A 14,977-nucleotide genomic window follows, 5' to 3' on the forward strand; every position below is an offset into this window, starting at 1 on the left:
AGTTTCAAGTATATTGGCCAAAAATAGTAGAACAATTCTCAACTGAAAGTGCAGAAGCTCCACTAGTATGAGTATGACAGCCAAAAATGCCTGCTTTCCACACATACTTTCATCATCAATGATGCAAGTTGGAATTGGACTCACCACAAGATTTGAAAGAAGGAGCTTAATCTGACTTAAAATATAATTTGTTTCTTTGTCTGTGTAAAAGAAACCAACAATTCTTGATGAAATGGTTTTAGTATTCGGATGATGCCAGCTTCTAACATTACTGTAGCAGGCGTGTTGACTGGGTAGCTGCTACTCTCAGAAGAAATAAAAAGTTTCAATGATTGGTCAGTTTCAAGTATTCTAATTCACACTTGCTGAACTTTGTATAATCTTCTTAGGATCGAAAAAAAGGGGGACTCAGTGAAGAAATATGAGGATTGAGAAAATAAGTCCGTAAAATTCATTGAACTTGCTTTCTTGCAGCTCTGAACTTCCCTATAAAATTCAATGAAAGGCAACTGAAATTAGCAGAAAAGGTGCTGAGTAGCCTTGAATTCAAGCTAGCAACACGAAAAGGTCAAACTTAATCAATTAGTAGCATCTTTCTGCAAAAATATGAAGGGGGCTGCTGCTGCTTTCATGTAAAATTGCAGTTCTATCCAGTACCTCTGATGGCTTCTAAAAAATTTTCTTTTAAGTTCATACACAAATAAATATCAGTGGCCACTAAGTTTCCGACTGCAATTTCTACAGAAACCCATAGGATTCTTGATTGACGTAAATCCGGTCAGACATATCTGATATCACTTGCATTTTTTCAATATTTTCAAGGTAACAAAGTCCAGCACTTGCTAATAAAAAAAAAAAAAAGGAGATGGCAAAAAGTGTTCGTTTAACTCTTTCCCAGATGACTGAGAAAGTCCAATGCTGTAATTGTCAGCATGATGAATCAAGAAGATAGAATTGAAAAGAATGCATATTTAAAGATTTCGACCATAGAAAATCAGAATCATGTACTGATCAGTTGAAAGGCACTGCCTAACAAATCAAAGAAACCAAAAGGTTATTGCTTACTACAACAAGAAATATAAAAGAAGAAAGAAGATTCCTCAGCCCAATGACAAAAAGTAATGCTTCTCTTGTTTTTTGTGGTGTAATTGTTTAATAAGGGGTCTGCTCTTGCACATCCAAAACAAACCCCACCCCCCCCCCCCCCCCCCCCCCCCCAACAACAAAAAAAAAAAAAACCAGGAGAGTGAATGTAAGCCCCTGTAGACGTTAAACAGGAGTAGGTCCATCCCACCATTTAAATTATCTCAGATGACCAGCAATCTCAGTCTAGCAAATATTTGAGAATCAAGAGGATAGAACAATGAAAGGCTCTCCTTGATTGTCAGATATAACAGAAACACAGATTACTCTGCGATTAAATGTATTTCCTCATTATTCAGAAATCATTTTTATTTGAGAACTGCTGAAGTTGATAAGGAAACTAGATGGAGACATGAAATCAGACTCGCAAAATCTCAGGAAGAAATTTGATGCAGACAATATTAATTTGATTGTACCAGGATGCGAAAGAAATGTTGTTCCGCGTCCCCTGCTAAATTGCATCAAATAATAATTACAGAGTAAAAAGAATATCAATAGCATAACTATGTACCTGCATATACTATCCATAAAGAAAATTCAAAAAATTGATACTGTATTTAAAAGTTACCTCATCTGTAATCCACAATGTTACAATCCATATTTATGACTTCAAAAATGAAAGAGGGAAAGCTAAACAAAATGCAGGTTTTGTCCTTTTTTAAAAAGAAATGCAGGTGAAAAAAATGTATACACCAACATTGCCCAATGCAAATAACAACCCTAAGGGCAATATATAGGACTAGAAACTCCATTTAGGAACTACTAAAAGAGTCAAAGTTGATCTAGCTACAGCCATATTGCCATAAGCAAGTATATAGTGCAACATACTAATTGGTGTAAATGATATCCTGTTTATCAGATATGATGTAGCCAATGTCTGTGGCAAATTAACCAAAATTATCCAAAAGTAAACCTTTCTGTAATGCTGTACCATAGTACAAACACAAAATCTGTACACGTGACGGGTATTCAGTACATATCATACATAGCGACATAAACATACATTTACAATTTACCATCACAAGTGACAAAAAAATAGACTTTTTACAGCATTCCAGTAAGACGATAACTCCTGTTTAACTCCTGAAGTGGAGCACATGTACTTCTTCCGAGAAGATTTTCAAGCTGAAATTCTTTGAGTGTCATGTTTATGACACTATCTGGCTCAATCCCATCACCAAGCATGCGGTTATACAAGCATAGGGCTTCCACTAACCTACCAACTTTGCAGTAACCACGAATCAAAATCCCATATGCTACTACATCAGGCACTAAACCATTGCTAAGAGCAGAAGAAAAGGTTTTAGATGCTTCTTGCACAAGTCCTCTTCTACAAAGACCATCAATTAGGATGCTATAACTCAGAATATTTGGAGAGACATTGCTCCCAAGCATTTTTCCATATAACTTGAAAGCATCTTCCATGCGAAAAGATTTAAAAAGGCCATCTAGCAAAGAACTGTAAGTAACCACATTAGGTGCAGGACCTGTTTCCAGCATGGCAGAGAATAATGACATGGCATTATCCAATCTTCCTTCTTTACAAAATGCATGAATTAGAATAGTAAGGGTAATTGAGTTGAATCTAATTTGTCTGAGTTTCAGCTCTTCAAAAAGTTGAATGGCCTCATCCAACATTTTCATTGAGCAGTACCCATAAATTACAGTGTTATATGTTACAATGTCTGGTTCTGGCCCACAACAAGAAACCTGCCTGAAGAGCTCCAGTGCATTTCTCAACCTGCCTTCATTGAAAAATGCATGAATAAGAACATTGTAGATGGCTATATCTGGATTTACTCCATTTTTGACCATCAGGGAGAAAACCTGTAAGCCAGCAGTCAGATTGTTATGCTTGCAAAGTCCATCAATTAAAGTACAATATGACACTACATCTGGAGAGAAACCCATTTTCAGCATCTTGAAAAGAAAGAGTAACATCAGATGCACTTTTCCTCGTTGAGAGATACTTTTGCTAAGTGTCGTATGAGTCACAATATCAGGGGTTACACCATAAGAATCCATTTGGCTATATAGGTTAGCCACCTTCTTTACTTGATTCAGTCTACACCAACCATCAAGTAAGGTGTTAAACAAATATATGTTGGGAGTTAAACCAGTCTTTACTGCTTGGTAGAATAATCTTGTAGCATCATCCAACAGTCCTTGTTTGCTAAGACCATTCACTAGCACACTATAAACTCTGACATCAGGAAGAAGGCCGCTCCTTAATATATGTCTATACAAGTTAATACCACCTTTCAAATTCCCAGCCTTGCAGAGGCCATCCATTAGACTACTATAAACTAGAAGAGATGGCTCAACACTATTTGTTAGCATCTGACCTAAAACACCAAAAGCCTCGTGCAAGCGTCCAATTTGACACATGCCATTTACAAGTATGCCATAGGTAACCAGGGTGGGGCAGATCCCTTCCTTTAACATTTTTTTGAACACTAAAATCCCCCTTTCTACATCTCCATCTCGAACACAAGCATCAATAATGGAACTAAAAATTACCACATCCAATTTAACTCCTTTTCCCAATGCAGTAGAGAGAAGCTGATGTCCCTCTTCGAATTTCCCTACCTTGAATAGTCCATCAATCAAAATACTATACACAATTAGGTCAGGTTCTATACCCCTCCCTATCATCAAAACATAAAGCTTAAATGCCTCTTCCAATCTTTGCTCTTTACAATACCCATTAATTAATGTGGTAAACGTCACCACATTGGGTCTTGGACCTACATCTAGTAATAACAAAAGTAACTTGTTAGCAACTTCAATAGAACTATAACCACAACAAATACTCTTCAAAACCTTGTTACAATATACAATATCAGGTTTAGAACCTCTCTCAATCATTTTCCGGTGAAACTCTAAACCAATGCTAGCCTCTCCATTCTTGAAAAAACCATTCATCGCAAAGCCATACATATCAAAGCACCTCTTTGGCTCTCCCTTGGACCTGTTTTCCATTTCTTTGTACACATCTAGAATAAGATCCAAACGCCTCAAATCAATCAAAGAACTCAACATTTTCAACAATGCATAATGCGAAACTGAAACCCCCATTTTACACAATCGAAAAAACAACTCAACAGACAGATTGATCCTCCCAATTCTGCAATAACCATCAACCAAGAAGCTATAAACAGTACTTCTATCAGCACCATAAACCTTAAACCCTTCATCGAAAACAGCCAAACAATCAAATTCCCCAAACTTTTCAGCCATTTTAGCAAAAACCCATCTAGCATCATCGAACATACGCTTACTCAGCAATAAATGACAGAGCATAGAATGACACTTACGTGTGTGATTAAGCCCAAGAAAATTCTCATACCACTTAAAAAATCTAATTGCTGAAGTGGGTTTTGACCGAAACTCATGAATAACTGATTCAAGGTGGCAAGACTGTATTTTGGATGACACTACAGGGTCAATTAATTTAGGGTTTTCTTGGTGAAATGCAGTTGTAATCCGAGAAATTAGTGATTTTGGCAATGAGGAATCTGAGAATGAGTGTGCAAAGATGAATCTTGAAATGGATTTAGGTGAAAAGGATAGTACCTTGGATAAGAATACCATGGAATTTGCAGTTTCTGATAGCAAAGTGGAAGCTTTTTGCCATTTATTCGATGGGTTTCTGTTTGCTGCTTTGCATTTCAAGTGTGGGCTTTTGGGAGGGTTTTGGAGGGTTTATGTATGAAAGCTTGGTTTTGGTGTTCTTACCATTTGGGTCCCTGAAGTTTAAAGTTAACTCAGATTTTGCCTAGTAATGGTCTGGATAATGTGGATTAAGTCCTTCAGGTTAAAAATAGTGGGAGCTGTTGCTCTGTTGTGCAAGCTTCGCAAGGAACATACTTGAGCCTTGTTTTGAATTAGCTATTTTTTAGGGTATTTTTAAAAAATTCTACTATAGCAGAGTTTTTAGAGTATATTTTGAAATATTTTTAAAAAATACTTTGAAATATTTAAGAGTAGTAGAGTTTTTAAAATATATTTTGGGATATTTTTTAAACATTAAAAAATTTAAATTACTTTTCAGAATACCTTTGAAAGTACTTTTTAAAAATTTTTATAGTATTTGAAAAACTTTTACAAAAAAGTAATCTAAATTTAAGATATTTTTGAAATGACTATAATTATTAGTGAGAATGATAACTATAATTTAAGGTCTCAATTACAATGTCTATAATCATTGAAAGTTTAAGGTCTCAATAAAAATGTCTATAATCATCCGTAGAATCCTAATTTGATCATTTGCTATGGTATACTTGTGTCATTGCAAAATGGTAGATACAAGCTGCAATCTGGATAATGTGGTAGACTGGGACAACTGGGCTTGAAGTGAATTGTTGAAATTAATCCACAGATAACTTGGACAAATTGTCGTATGGTGTGCGATTTCCCCAAGTAACGAACAGCCGAGGAGCATTTGAGTGGCTGTTTCATCAGATGGACTTTCCATCCCTCGTGGCTTCACAATCCATAGCTAAGGACCATCGCATTGGCTCTTCCTTGTACAAGCTTGCTGTAAATGAAGAACTGTAGTCACAAAATGACGTTTCCCAACACTCTTGTACCCAAAAACAATGTTGCTAACTTCTTGAAATTGAACCTTCAACCAATGAGTCTAGAGTTGCATATGATTCAAACTGGTTACAAGCAATTCAAATCAAAACTTGACTTAAACTCGACCAACATTAAGATCGAACTGACTAAGTTGAGTTCAAACTCGAAATAAAAAATACACATCTCGTTAATTCACGAGTTGGTTCGATTATATATATTAATAGTAAAATTACATATATATTTTTAATATTTTATTATTCGTTAAAAAAATTACTATTTTATTTATTTTTTAAAAATAAAATAATTATTTTTTATTTTTTTAAAGCTCGAGCACAACTTGGCTCGAATTTGAAGTTGAAGTCGAACTCGAATTCAAACTTTACATTGAAAACTCATCAAATTCGAACTCAATCTTGATAAAATTAAGTCAAGATTCAGCTTAATTAAGCTAAAACTCGATTCGACTCGTTTGCAACCCAAACCCTCAGATTTTCAAAAGTAAACTCTTCAACCGTGTTTAGAAAGTGAACTCTTGGACTGTGTTTAGCACGTAGCTTGCTTTTAACCTGGAGAGAATTCTAACAGTGGACTCTCCTAGCCACTGGACAAACCCAAGGGGTTAGATTACTTTGACATTCAAAAGAAAAAAATTCAAACATGGCTGGCTTGATTCAGATTTCCAAGCGCAAAACATATAAATTCATCTGTATCACGCGTTCATCTGAACTATATAGAACTATTGGTATCCTATATCCGTGAAAGGTAAGAGATTTTGTATTTCTTTGAAACATTCTTTTTTTTTTTAAGTATAAGTTGGAGGACTCGAACCCGAAACCTCTCGCTTGCTAAAATCATTCTAGGTTGATTTTGCATGGCACAAGCTCAGTCGACATTTTCTTTCGTTAGACTTTTGCTCTCCTCCATAAGTAATCTACCAACATTGCATCTACAGAAAACGAGATCACATTCGCTTCACAAAAAATATGTTACTGGATAAGTATTTAATATCAAGCACAAACTTACTTTATAATTAGCCATTAAAGCAATGTTCTTCCCCTTCTAATGTGTTAGGCAGCCCAGCAAATATCACTTTCAGCTACTGAATAAAATTTTTACTACAAGATCTGTGGACTGGAAACCTTCATTACAGAACACTGAAAAGGAGGTGTTGGGCAATGGAGTAAATCCAGCAGAAATCCCAGAGGCTGTGCGAAGATTGTCTGGCCTTCACCGATGGTCATGTTATTACCAAGCTATAAGCCAGAACATCTTCTAAGCTGCTAATTTCTACAATTGATGGAGAATAAAATGTTGATAGGTCTCCAGTTTCAGCAATCCAAAGGTAAGGACTGGCCATGACCTGTAGAAGTCAATGAAAAAACATCCAGGCATGAGTCTCCAAAATAATGCGTAGACCACAAAATGGAAGTCTTAGAATTCCTCCCAACAAAGAAGCAACTTTTGCTTGCCCTGGTACCTGTTATCTTTAGCTTCATGACAACACAACCAAGTTTGTTATGTCAAAGACCTTGATTACATACTCTTAAAAGTTGTTCAAACACCTCCTACCAATACCTTGCCTGAACAAAGGCTAGCTATCAATCTTAGCATCTTTTTTATCTAAACAATCAGTTGACCAACTGAAAAAAGATTGTTGAAAGATCTCATTAGTACAATAAGTCTGACATCCTATTAGACAAGTAATCTTACAACCAATGGAAGAATTGAAGCCAGCCACCAAATCTAGGTCCATCACATTAATCTTTTCTCTTCTTTACAAGTTTAGGAATGATGTATAAATAATAGATAAGCGTGAAGATTATGTGGATCTCCAAGGTTCTATACAAGCACAAAACAGGAGGCCAAGAGCAGGAAAAGAACATATACAGCATAATAAACATCTTACAACTAGAATGGTCAAAATTTAGGGTGCGTTTGACAAAAATGAAGTCTAAAAACAAAAATCTGAAATCTGAATCCATTAAATTAGTGAATTTTTAAGTGGTAAATCTGATACATTTTGGTGTATATCGCATTAAGTAATAAGTGAATAGCTTATCACTTATTTTTGGGAGCAAGTTCTACCTAGAAAATTCAGTGCCACTTAATTAATTCAGATGTTCAATTTTTTTTATTATCAAACGCATCTAAACATGCTAAAATCTAAATCCATTAAGTTTAAGTACTGAATTGGGTTATCAAATAGGGCCTTAGTTTGGTCCCAAAATTTTATTGCTAATGATATTCTGCATTGAAGGGTTGTAACGCCTATCTTTTGAAGAGCCTTAACAGAATAAATGCATGACTTCAGGTGGGGATACCCAAATCAAAGGGCAATTCAAATGTAACTGAACATTATTAAACGCAAAAGAGGGAAGGGATAAACTGTACATTGATCTGTGTTTAGGTGGTCCAGACAAGCAGTTATTATTCAGAGACATTTTAAGAGCTTCTGTACTTTGCTTTTGCTTTCTCCACTTTCTGTTTTAGGCACTTAGCAAGTAGAGCATGTGACTAAAAAATACTCTCACATGACAGAGGTATGGACTGTTATACGCATAACTGAAGAGCACCTTATTTGATATGTCAAAATGGTTACTCTAAATGTACGTGGATGGATCATAGTACCATTCACCAGAATTATACTTGCTTAAGCTAAAGAGGCATACTGAGAATTTCTAAAACCTAAAGGTTACTAATATAAATGAAAATTATTCCAAATAGGGTACAAACTAAACATGCTTACTGAAGGACAACCAACCCCCCATCTGGGGCTACTCTGTAATCATTAAACCACATAGGACTATCCCTTTCAGCTAATAAAAATAAAACCCCTCCAATATAAATTGAGATTCTGAAAGTGTTTTATCTAAAAAGCAATCGTAGCAGTGAGCTTCTCCACCTTCTTTCTCCAGTTGGCACAACAATCAATTTTCTTACGACATTATCCATACACGAAAAGATGTCATCACTCCAGCTTTGAAGTTTGAACCTTCCAATCATCTATGGCATTTATCTTGCCATTTCATCAAACATTTGTTTTTGCAGCCAAAGTTTAGGAATTTTCTGTAGACAAAAAACATCCTTGACATCCCTCGCTTGTGTATTTAGTCAAATGGCTAAAGTCAAAGCAAATATAAATTTGGCATTTAGTTCTGAGCCTAAACTGCTTTAAAAGCCAAAAGCAAAATCTTCAATTCTGATAGTTTATCACAAAGTGAAAACGCCACATGCAACCCAAAGTGCTTCCTTCCTGAGAATACAAATCTAGGTCACTAACCAAGCACAGAAAAGGGAAAGGTTAAATTATCACATACCAGTAAAGTTGAGCAACTAATATATTTCATCATCAGGAATGTCGGGCGTCAAAAACTTTTTAGGGTCTTTGCTGATCTCCTCATAATTGAATGTCGAAGCTTTAACCCTTTCAGGAACAGGTACAAGAGGAATGATGCTGTCTCTATCAATAACTCCATCAATAATTCCAAATTCAACCGCTTCAATGGGGGAGAGATACCGGTCCCTATCAATATCCTTTTCAACTTGTTCGATTGTTCGACCAGTAAAATCAGATACAATCTTTATGACATTATTCTTGTTATGCATGATTTCTCGGGCTTGAATTTCAACATCTATTGCTTGCCCACTTGCACCTCCAAGGGGTTGATGGATCATAATTCGTGTATTGGGCATAGCCAAGCGCTTACCTTTGGTGCCACCACCAAGGATTAAGGAAGCTGTTGAAGCTGCAATGCCTATTGCAATTGTGGAAACGTCAGCTCTCACAAGTCGCACGACATCAAAGATAGCCATTGTAGCACTGCCAAGGATAAGAAATAAAAGTGAGCAACTAAAAATATTACCAATGTAACTCAACATCTAATTAAGATATGTGTGTGCGCGTGTGTGCATATGTATGTATGTATGTATGAGATGTGCATAAAGCTGAATCATTGCTTGATCATACTTGGAACCTGCAAGCTGTTTCATCATTGAGTTAAATTTACAAAAACTAGTCTTTGAGCTTGTTTTCATCCTCAAACCATAGTCAATACCCCCTGGTTCACCAATTGGGAGTTGTACATATTCTGGATAATCAAACTAACAAAAACGTGGGAAAGCCAAAGATTTGAGGCTCCGGCATTTTCTTTTTCTCTTTGCTTTCATTTTAGAAGAAAACTTCTGATTTATTCTTCTTCACTTTACAGTTACCACTGTCACTATCAGAAACATGTGTTTTAAGCTCTTCCAATTACAGTTAATCTTGACAATGTAAAATATTTTTCTACATTCTCTTTTATTAAAGTATCAAAACAGCATCCAGGAAGTGAAATTCCTGCACAAGCCGTTGCTCCCAACGAGATGGATGAAGGCACCAGATAATAGCCATTCCCTGACAGAAGTTTGGTTTCTATAACTTCTTTGTTTAAATCTGAAATAGATGTATCTTGAGAGCCACCAGGTCAAATAAGGTCAAAGCAGAATTTGTGCCACAAATAGATGCATATTAGGTATTTTAATTGAGTAAAATCAAAACTGCACCTATTCAGATACAGCAATAGATCTTTAATTTTTCCACCCCGCGGTGTACAATTATTTCAGTAGCATCTATGTAAGTTATTCAGGAACATTGTTCACCTTTTGGTCTAAAAGCATGGCAGAAGCCAAAATATTTGTGCTTCTAAGTAAAAGCTATACATGACTTGGAACCATTGCATTCTCCTAAAATGGAAATCATGGTTACACAACACCACGTTATTAACAGAACAAAGAATCATATTAGATAATTGATTGGTGAAAAGGATACACAAAGAAGTTCCTTAAGATCAAAATTTTCCAACTTAACCTAGGCCATATGGCAATATCCAATGTCTTAATTTTGTGATGCTTGCTAGGATGTGGTGGCATCCCAAAGTGCCAATTATCAGACCCACTCCACAATCCAGATCCTCAACAACGCCAACTTCATGAACCAAGTGCTGGTGTGCTAAAAACTATCTCTTAGTACCATACATCTACAGATGCAACATTATGCCTCTACACAGCACCTAATTACAGCAAAAGTAAATCTCAATTTTAACTTCGAGAGAAGAAAAGGAGGGAAACACTCTTCTTCACTAGCTTTTCAAGCTTATGTTGCTTTACCAAATGAATTGTGACAAGGGTGGTTTGTGCACCTACTGACAATGACACTGTGTTTCTACATATCAACTCAAGGGGGATGGTGTTCTATCATTCATTAGCAATAGAAAAGAGTAAAGCATCAAATCAATAGCTAGTTCCTTCAACTTACCATTTATTTAGTTTTCTCATACATTCCTTTTTTCAATTGCTGGATTTTTCCTCTTTCCCAGATATATCTAACTCAAAAATTCTGGGACAAAGAGGTCAGAGTAATTTCTCCACATCAACCCAAAGGATAAGCTCCATTCATTTTGTATTCCCGATTATATTCTTTATGCCACTAAATTAGAAAATAGAAAACTTCCCACATAGCAACTCTACACAAGGCTACTACAAGAAGTAAACAAGCGCAGGATGCAGCACATTTCTCGTCAATATAAATTAGAAGCAACATACTTATGCTACCAACTCATAAAACTAAAACTTCTCACGTGGTGAACCATAACCCATATTAACCACAAATATGAGCTTAATTTTGACTTATTCTGCATGATCACAGTATCAGTATACCTATAGCAAAATCTTCATGCTGTATACTGATTTTTCAGAGGCATGCCTCCTCCCTCCTTAGTGTATATAGGGTAAGCATAAACTTCCCATTTACCATTTTTTGACTTCTGATCTCTCTACCCATTAACAAATAAACAACTCTATTCTACCAATTTCTAACAAATATATAAGTGTGCTAAAATATCCAAAGGCGTACTGCAAATGTGATAAACTTCCAATTTGTAAAACTTCCAACAGTAGCCAAAGTTTAAGCGCCGTATTTGCACTAGCCCAGTATTCAGTTTCACAAAATAACTATCAAATTGTACAACTTAATAATTACACAAACATACGAACACACAAACCCAAACACCCCCCCCCCCAAACATTCCTCCCACTTCCACTGGCACACCAGAAGAAGATAATTCATATTTTCAATTCAAGAATCTAATCAAATCCAATCCTCTGAACCTTCCGGCACCAAAGTTGATCAATTTCACTAAGATATCACATTAAAATAGAAAAAAAGCTTCATAAACAAATACCTGAGAGAGCCACCAGGTGAATTAATGAAAAGCCTAATATCTCTAGTATGGTCTTGAGCATCCAACAACAGCAGCTGGCTAATAATAGCATCAGCAACAAGATCATCAATATTACTCCCCAAAAACACTATCCTCTCCTTGAATAAAAGCCCCATTGCATCAGCCTCAGCCCCCCTCATTGCAGTGGCCGGAGTCTGAGGCGCGGCAGCCGTCCACAACTCACTATCATCTGGGCTCGTCTGAAAATCGTTGACACTCAAGCTAAGTGAGTGGGCCAATGAAGCTTTCGACACGTTTCTTGAAATGGGTTGGCAGAAATTCAGAGACGATTTCACAGGCCAGATAAGGGGCTTGTGAGGAAGTGGACAAGATAGGGAGGGTGGAAAGTGTTTGTGAAAAGGCCTGAGAGAAGGGTAGGAGGAAAGCGGAGTTGAAAGAGAGATGGACTCCATAGTCTTTGAAGAATTGAAGTTTGAAGCAAAGGTTTTGGGGACAAAGAAAGAGGTTTTGACCTTCCCCGGTAAAAGATGGCTTTGAGGGCTGGATGAGGCACACCGGAGGAAGGAGGGATGAGGCTACTTATGTTCCTAGTTATTAATACTAGTGGTAGAATTTGCTAATCCTGGATTGGATTATTGGAAACTTTGGGTTCATTTGGGAGTTGAGGATTTGGACGGAAAAGAAAGGGAAAGAAGATAAAGTTTTTGATTTTCTTTTGTTTGTGTGTTTTTTAGTGAGAGAGAAAAGAAAGAAAATGGAAGGATGATAGTGGGTAAAATTTTTCCTCTCAAATTGAAAAAAAAGTTGGAGGAAGCTTGTGAAAATTTTTTAAAATATTTATTTTATCCTTAAAAATATTTTAAACAAATATTTAATAACTTTCATATTTAAAATCATTCCACTAATTCTCAAAACTTTCAAATGACATAACAATCCCTTTTCTCTTCTTTTTTGTCATAACTTAACGTTTGGATTAGCTGTTTTTTGGGGTGTTTTTGAAAAACTTTGCTGTAGCAGAGTTTTTAGAATATATTTTAAAATATTTTTAGAAAATATTTTGAAATATTTTTTATTGGCACTTTATTATGAGATATTTGGTAAAATTTTAAAAAAATTTAAACTAATTTTTAGATTATCTTTTAGAATACTTTGTTGTAACTTTTATTATATTTAAAAAACTAGTTTTTGAAAAACACTCCAATCCAAACAGAGTCTATGGAAAATATGTAAAGAAGCTTTTCCGAACCTACTGTTTTACTCACAATATGCTACCAAAAAAGAAGGCTTCTTCTATATTAGGGTTGATTCAAGAAACCTCCCTTGAAATTCTCCTAATACCACCTAGTGCTCTCCAAATTTCACAGATGATGTGACGAAATGTCCCAGTCAGAGGGATTCAAATGACGATGCTGCCTCAATTGCTTTTATATCAGTTAAAGAAACCATATGATTATGTGTAAATTAGTAATAGAAACAGTTTAACAAAATAAATGTAGAAGGATAAAAAAAAGAAAAGAAAAAAATTATTTTAAAGAAACTTCAAAGAAACATGAATATTGGAATGAAATTAACAAGAAAGAAACTTCTTTATAGAACTAAGACAAAGACTAGGACATTAATTTTTTGTCTTGTCGAAAAAAGTTTTAGTTTAATGTATAAAAGTTAAGGGCATTTATATGTAATAAAAGTATAAGGTGTGGATTTAGCCCTCCCCTTCTAAAATTATTGCTTTATATTATTTTCAACGGTCTATTGTTAGTTATTTTATATGTACACATTAAATAGAGAATAACTATTTTAGAAGTAGTTTGAAAGTACTAACTCATCAAAATATAGGCTATTAATGTAGCTAACTCATCAAGACATCTTAGCATACTTATCAAGACATCTTAGCATAAAAACATTTATCAACCACAAAATATGCAATTTGAATCACAACCATTTGGTTTAAAAAAGCATTTGATTTGAGTCCTAACTACTTGATTGGAAAAAAGTAAACTCCTGTGCAATACTAACATCTTGCCACATGGACTAACTCTCTACTTTGCAACTCTAAACTTGTACCTATTTTCCACTTTGTATTTTAAATTTTAATTTTAAACACTTTCCACTTTCCAATTTTCAACTTGGACACTTTGCGCCCTAAACACTCAAATTTACCATATTTATATTCAATCAATGACAACTTTAGTAAAATTAACAGCACAGAGGACCCTACAATTCAATGATATTTTGCTAAAAGTGGTCAAAATGAGCCAAAGTATCGCATTTAAAACAAAACGATACATTTTCATAAATTTCACCATTTAATATTTTGGATCATATAAATTAATGAGAATGTACTGAAAGCACTTAAAAAGAGCCAAGGAATTGCAATAAGATCAAAACAATATATTAATTGTTATTAATTTGCACCATCATTTATCTCGTTAATTTTTGTGATGTTGTCCTTGATTGTTCTTAAATGGGACAAACTTCAAAATTTAAGGTATAAAGTGTCTAAAATTAAGAGTTTAAAATGCAAAATATTTAAAATTAAAATTTAAAAGTACAAAGTAAGAAAGTGATGCAAGTTTGTAGGCATAAAATGGAATAAGTACTTGCCATTTTATAATGGTATTTCCAAGCATAATTGAACTAACAATTTCCAAGCATAATTGAACAAACATTTTATAATGGTATTTGCCGTATTGGTATACACACAATTACTGTCCCAAGCTGATTCAAATGCAATGCAGTTACTAACAAAAAAAAAAATGCAGTGCAGTGCAGTTAAGCAACTATGGAGGAAAAAAAATCCACTTTTCATCCTTAAATTTTGAGTTAGGGACATATTTCATCCCCAAACTTTTAGGCGCACCACATTTAGTACATGAATTAATTATTTTGGGTCACATTTAGTCCAAAAATAGTAAAATATTCAATTTGGATAGAGAAAACTGATGTGACCTGTTGATTTTGACCGAGAAATTGTTTTTACTTAACGGCCACGTGCCAAACACGTGACTTTCTCATCCAAATTAAGCAATTTACCG

The 14,977-nt window shown here is 35.0% G+C and overlaps 2 protein-coding genes across 2 annotated transcripts; both read right to left on the reverse strand.

The window, feature by feature from the left end:
- Positions 1-2,030: 2,030 nt before the first annotated feature.
- LOC113780100 (putative pentatricopeptide repeat-containing protein At1g31840) lies at positions 2,031-4,737 on the reverse strand. Its single transcript, XM_027325918.1, has one exon. The coding sequence runs from the start codon at positions 4,735-4,737 to the stop codon at positions 2,188-2,190; it is 2,550 nt and encodes an 849-aa protein (XP_027181719.1). The 3' UTR covers positions 2,031-2,187.
- Positions 4,738-6,671: 1,934 nt separating this feature from the next.
- On the reverse strand, positions 6,672-12,508 carry LOC113779439 (ATP-dependent Clp protease proteolytic subunit 4, chloroplastic-like). Its single transcript, XM_027325017.1, has 3 exons — positions 11,943-12,508; positions 9,042-9,544; positions 6,672-7,084 (listed from the first exon to the last, which is right to left on the reverse strand). Exons 1-2 carry the CDS (start codon positions 12,392-12,394, stop codon positions 9,058-9,060), a joined length of 939 nt encoding a protein of 312 aa, XP_027180818.1. The 5' UTR covers positions 12,395-12,508; the 3' UTR covers positions 6,672-7,084; positions 9,042-9,057.
- Between the last annotated feature and the right edge of the window lie 2,469 nt (positions 12,509-14,977).

This window comes from Coffea eugenioides, chromosome 8 (assembly GCF_003713205.1).
Source record: "Coffea eugenioides isolate CCC68of chromosome 8, Ceug_1.0, whole genome shotgun sequence".
In the NCBI taxonomy this organism is placed as follows: domain Eukaryota; kingdom Viridiplantae; phylum Streptophyta; class Magnoliopsida; order Gentianales; family Rubiaceae; genus Coffea; species Coffea eugenioides.

What these genes read in the sequence shown, in the direction of transcription:
- LOC113780100 (XM_027325918.1), bottom strand. Translation starts at nt 4,737, where the DNA reads ATGGTATTCTTATCCAAGGTACTATCCTTTTCACCTAAATCCATTTCA.
- LOC113779439 (XM_027325017.1), bottom strand. Translation starts at nt 12,394, where the DNA reads ATGGAGTCCATCTCTCTTTCAACTCCGCTTTCCTCCTACCCTTCTCTC. An exon ending in TCACCTGGTGGCTCTCTCAG is followed by an intron (nt 9,545 to 11,942) that starts GTATTTGTTTAT and finishes TATCCTTGGCAG; the next exon opens with TGCTACAATGGCTATCTTTG.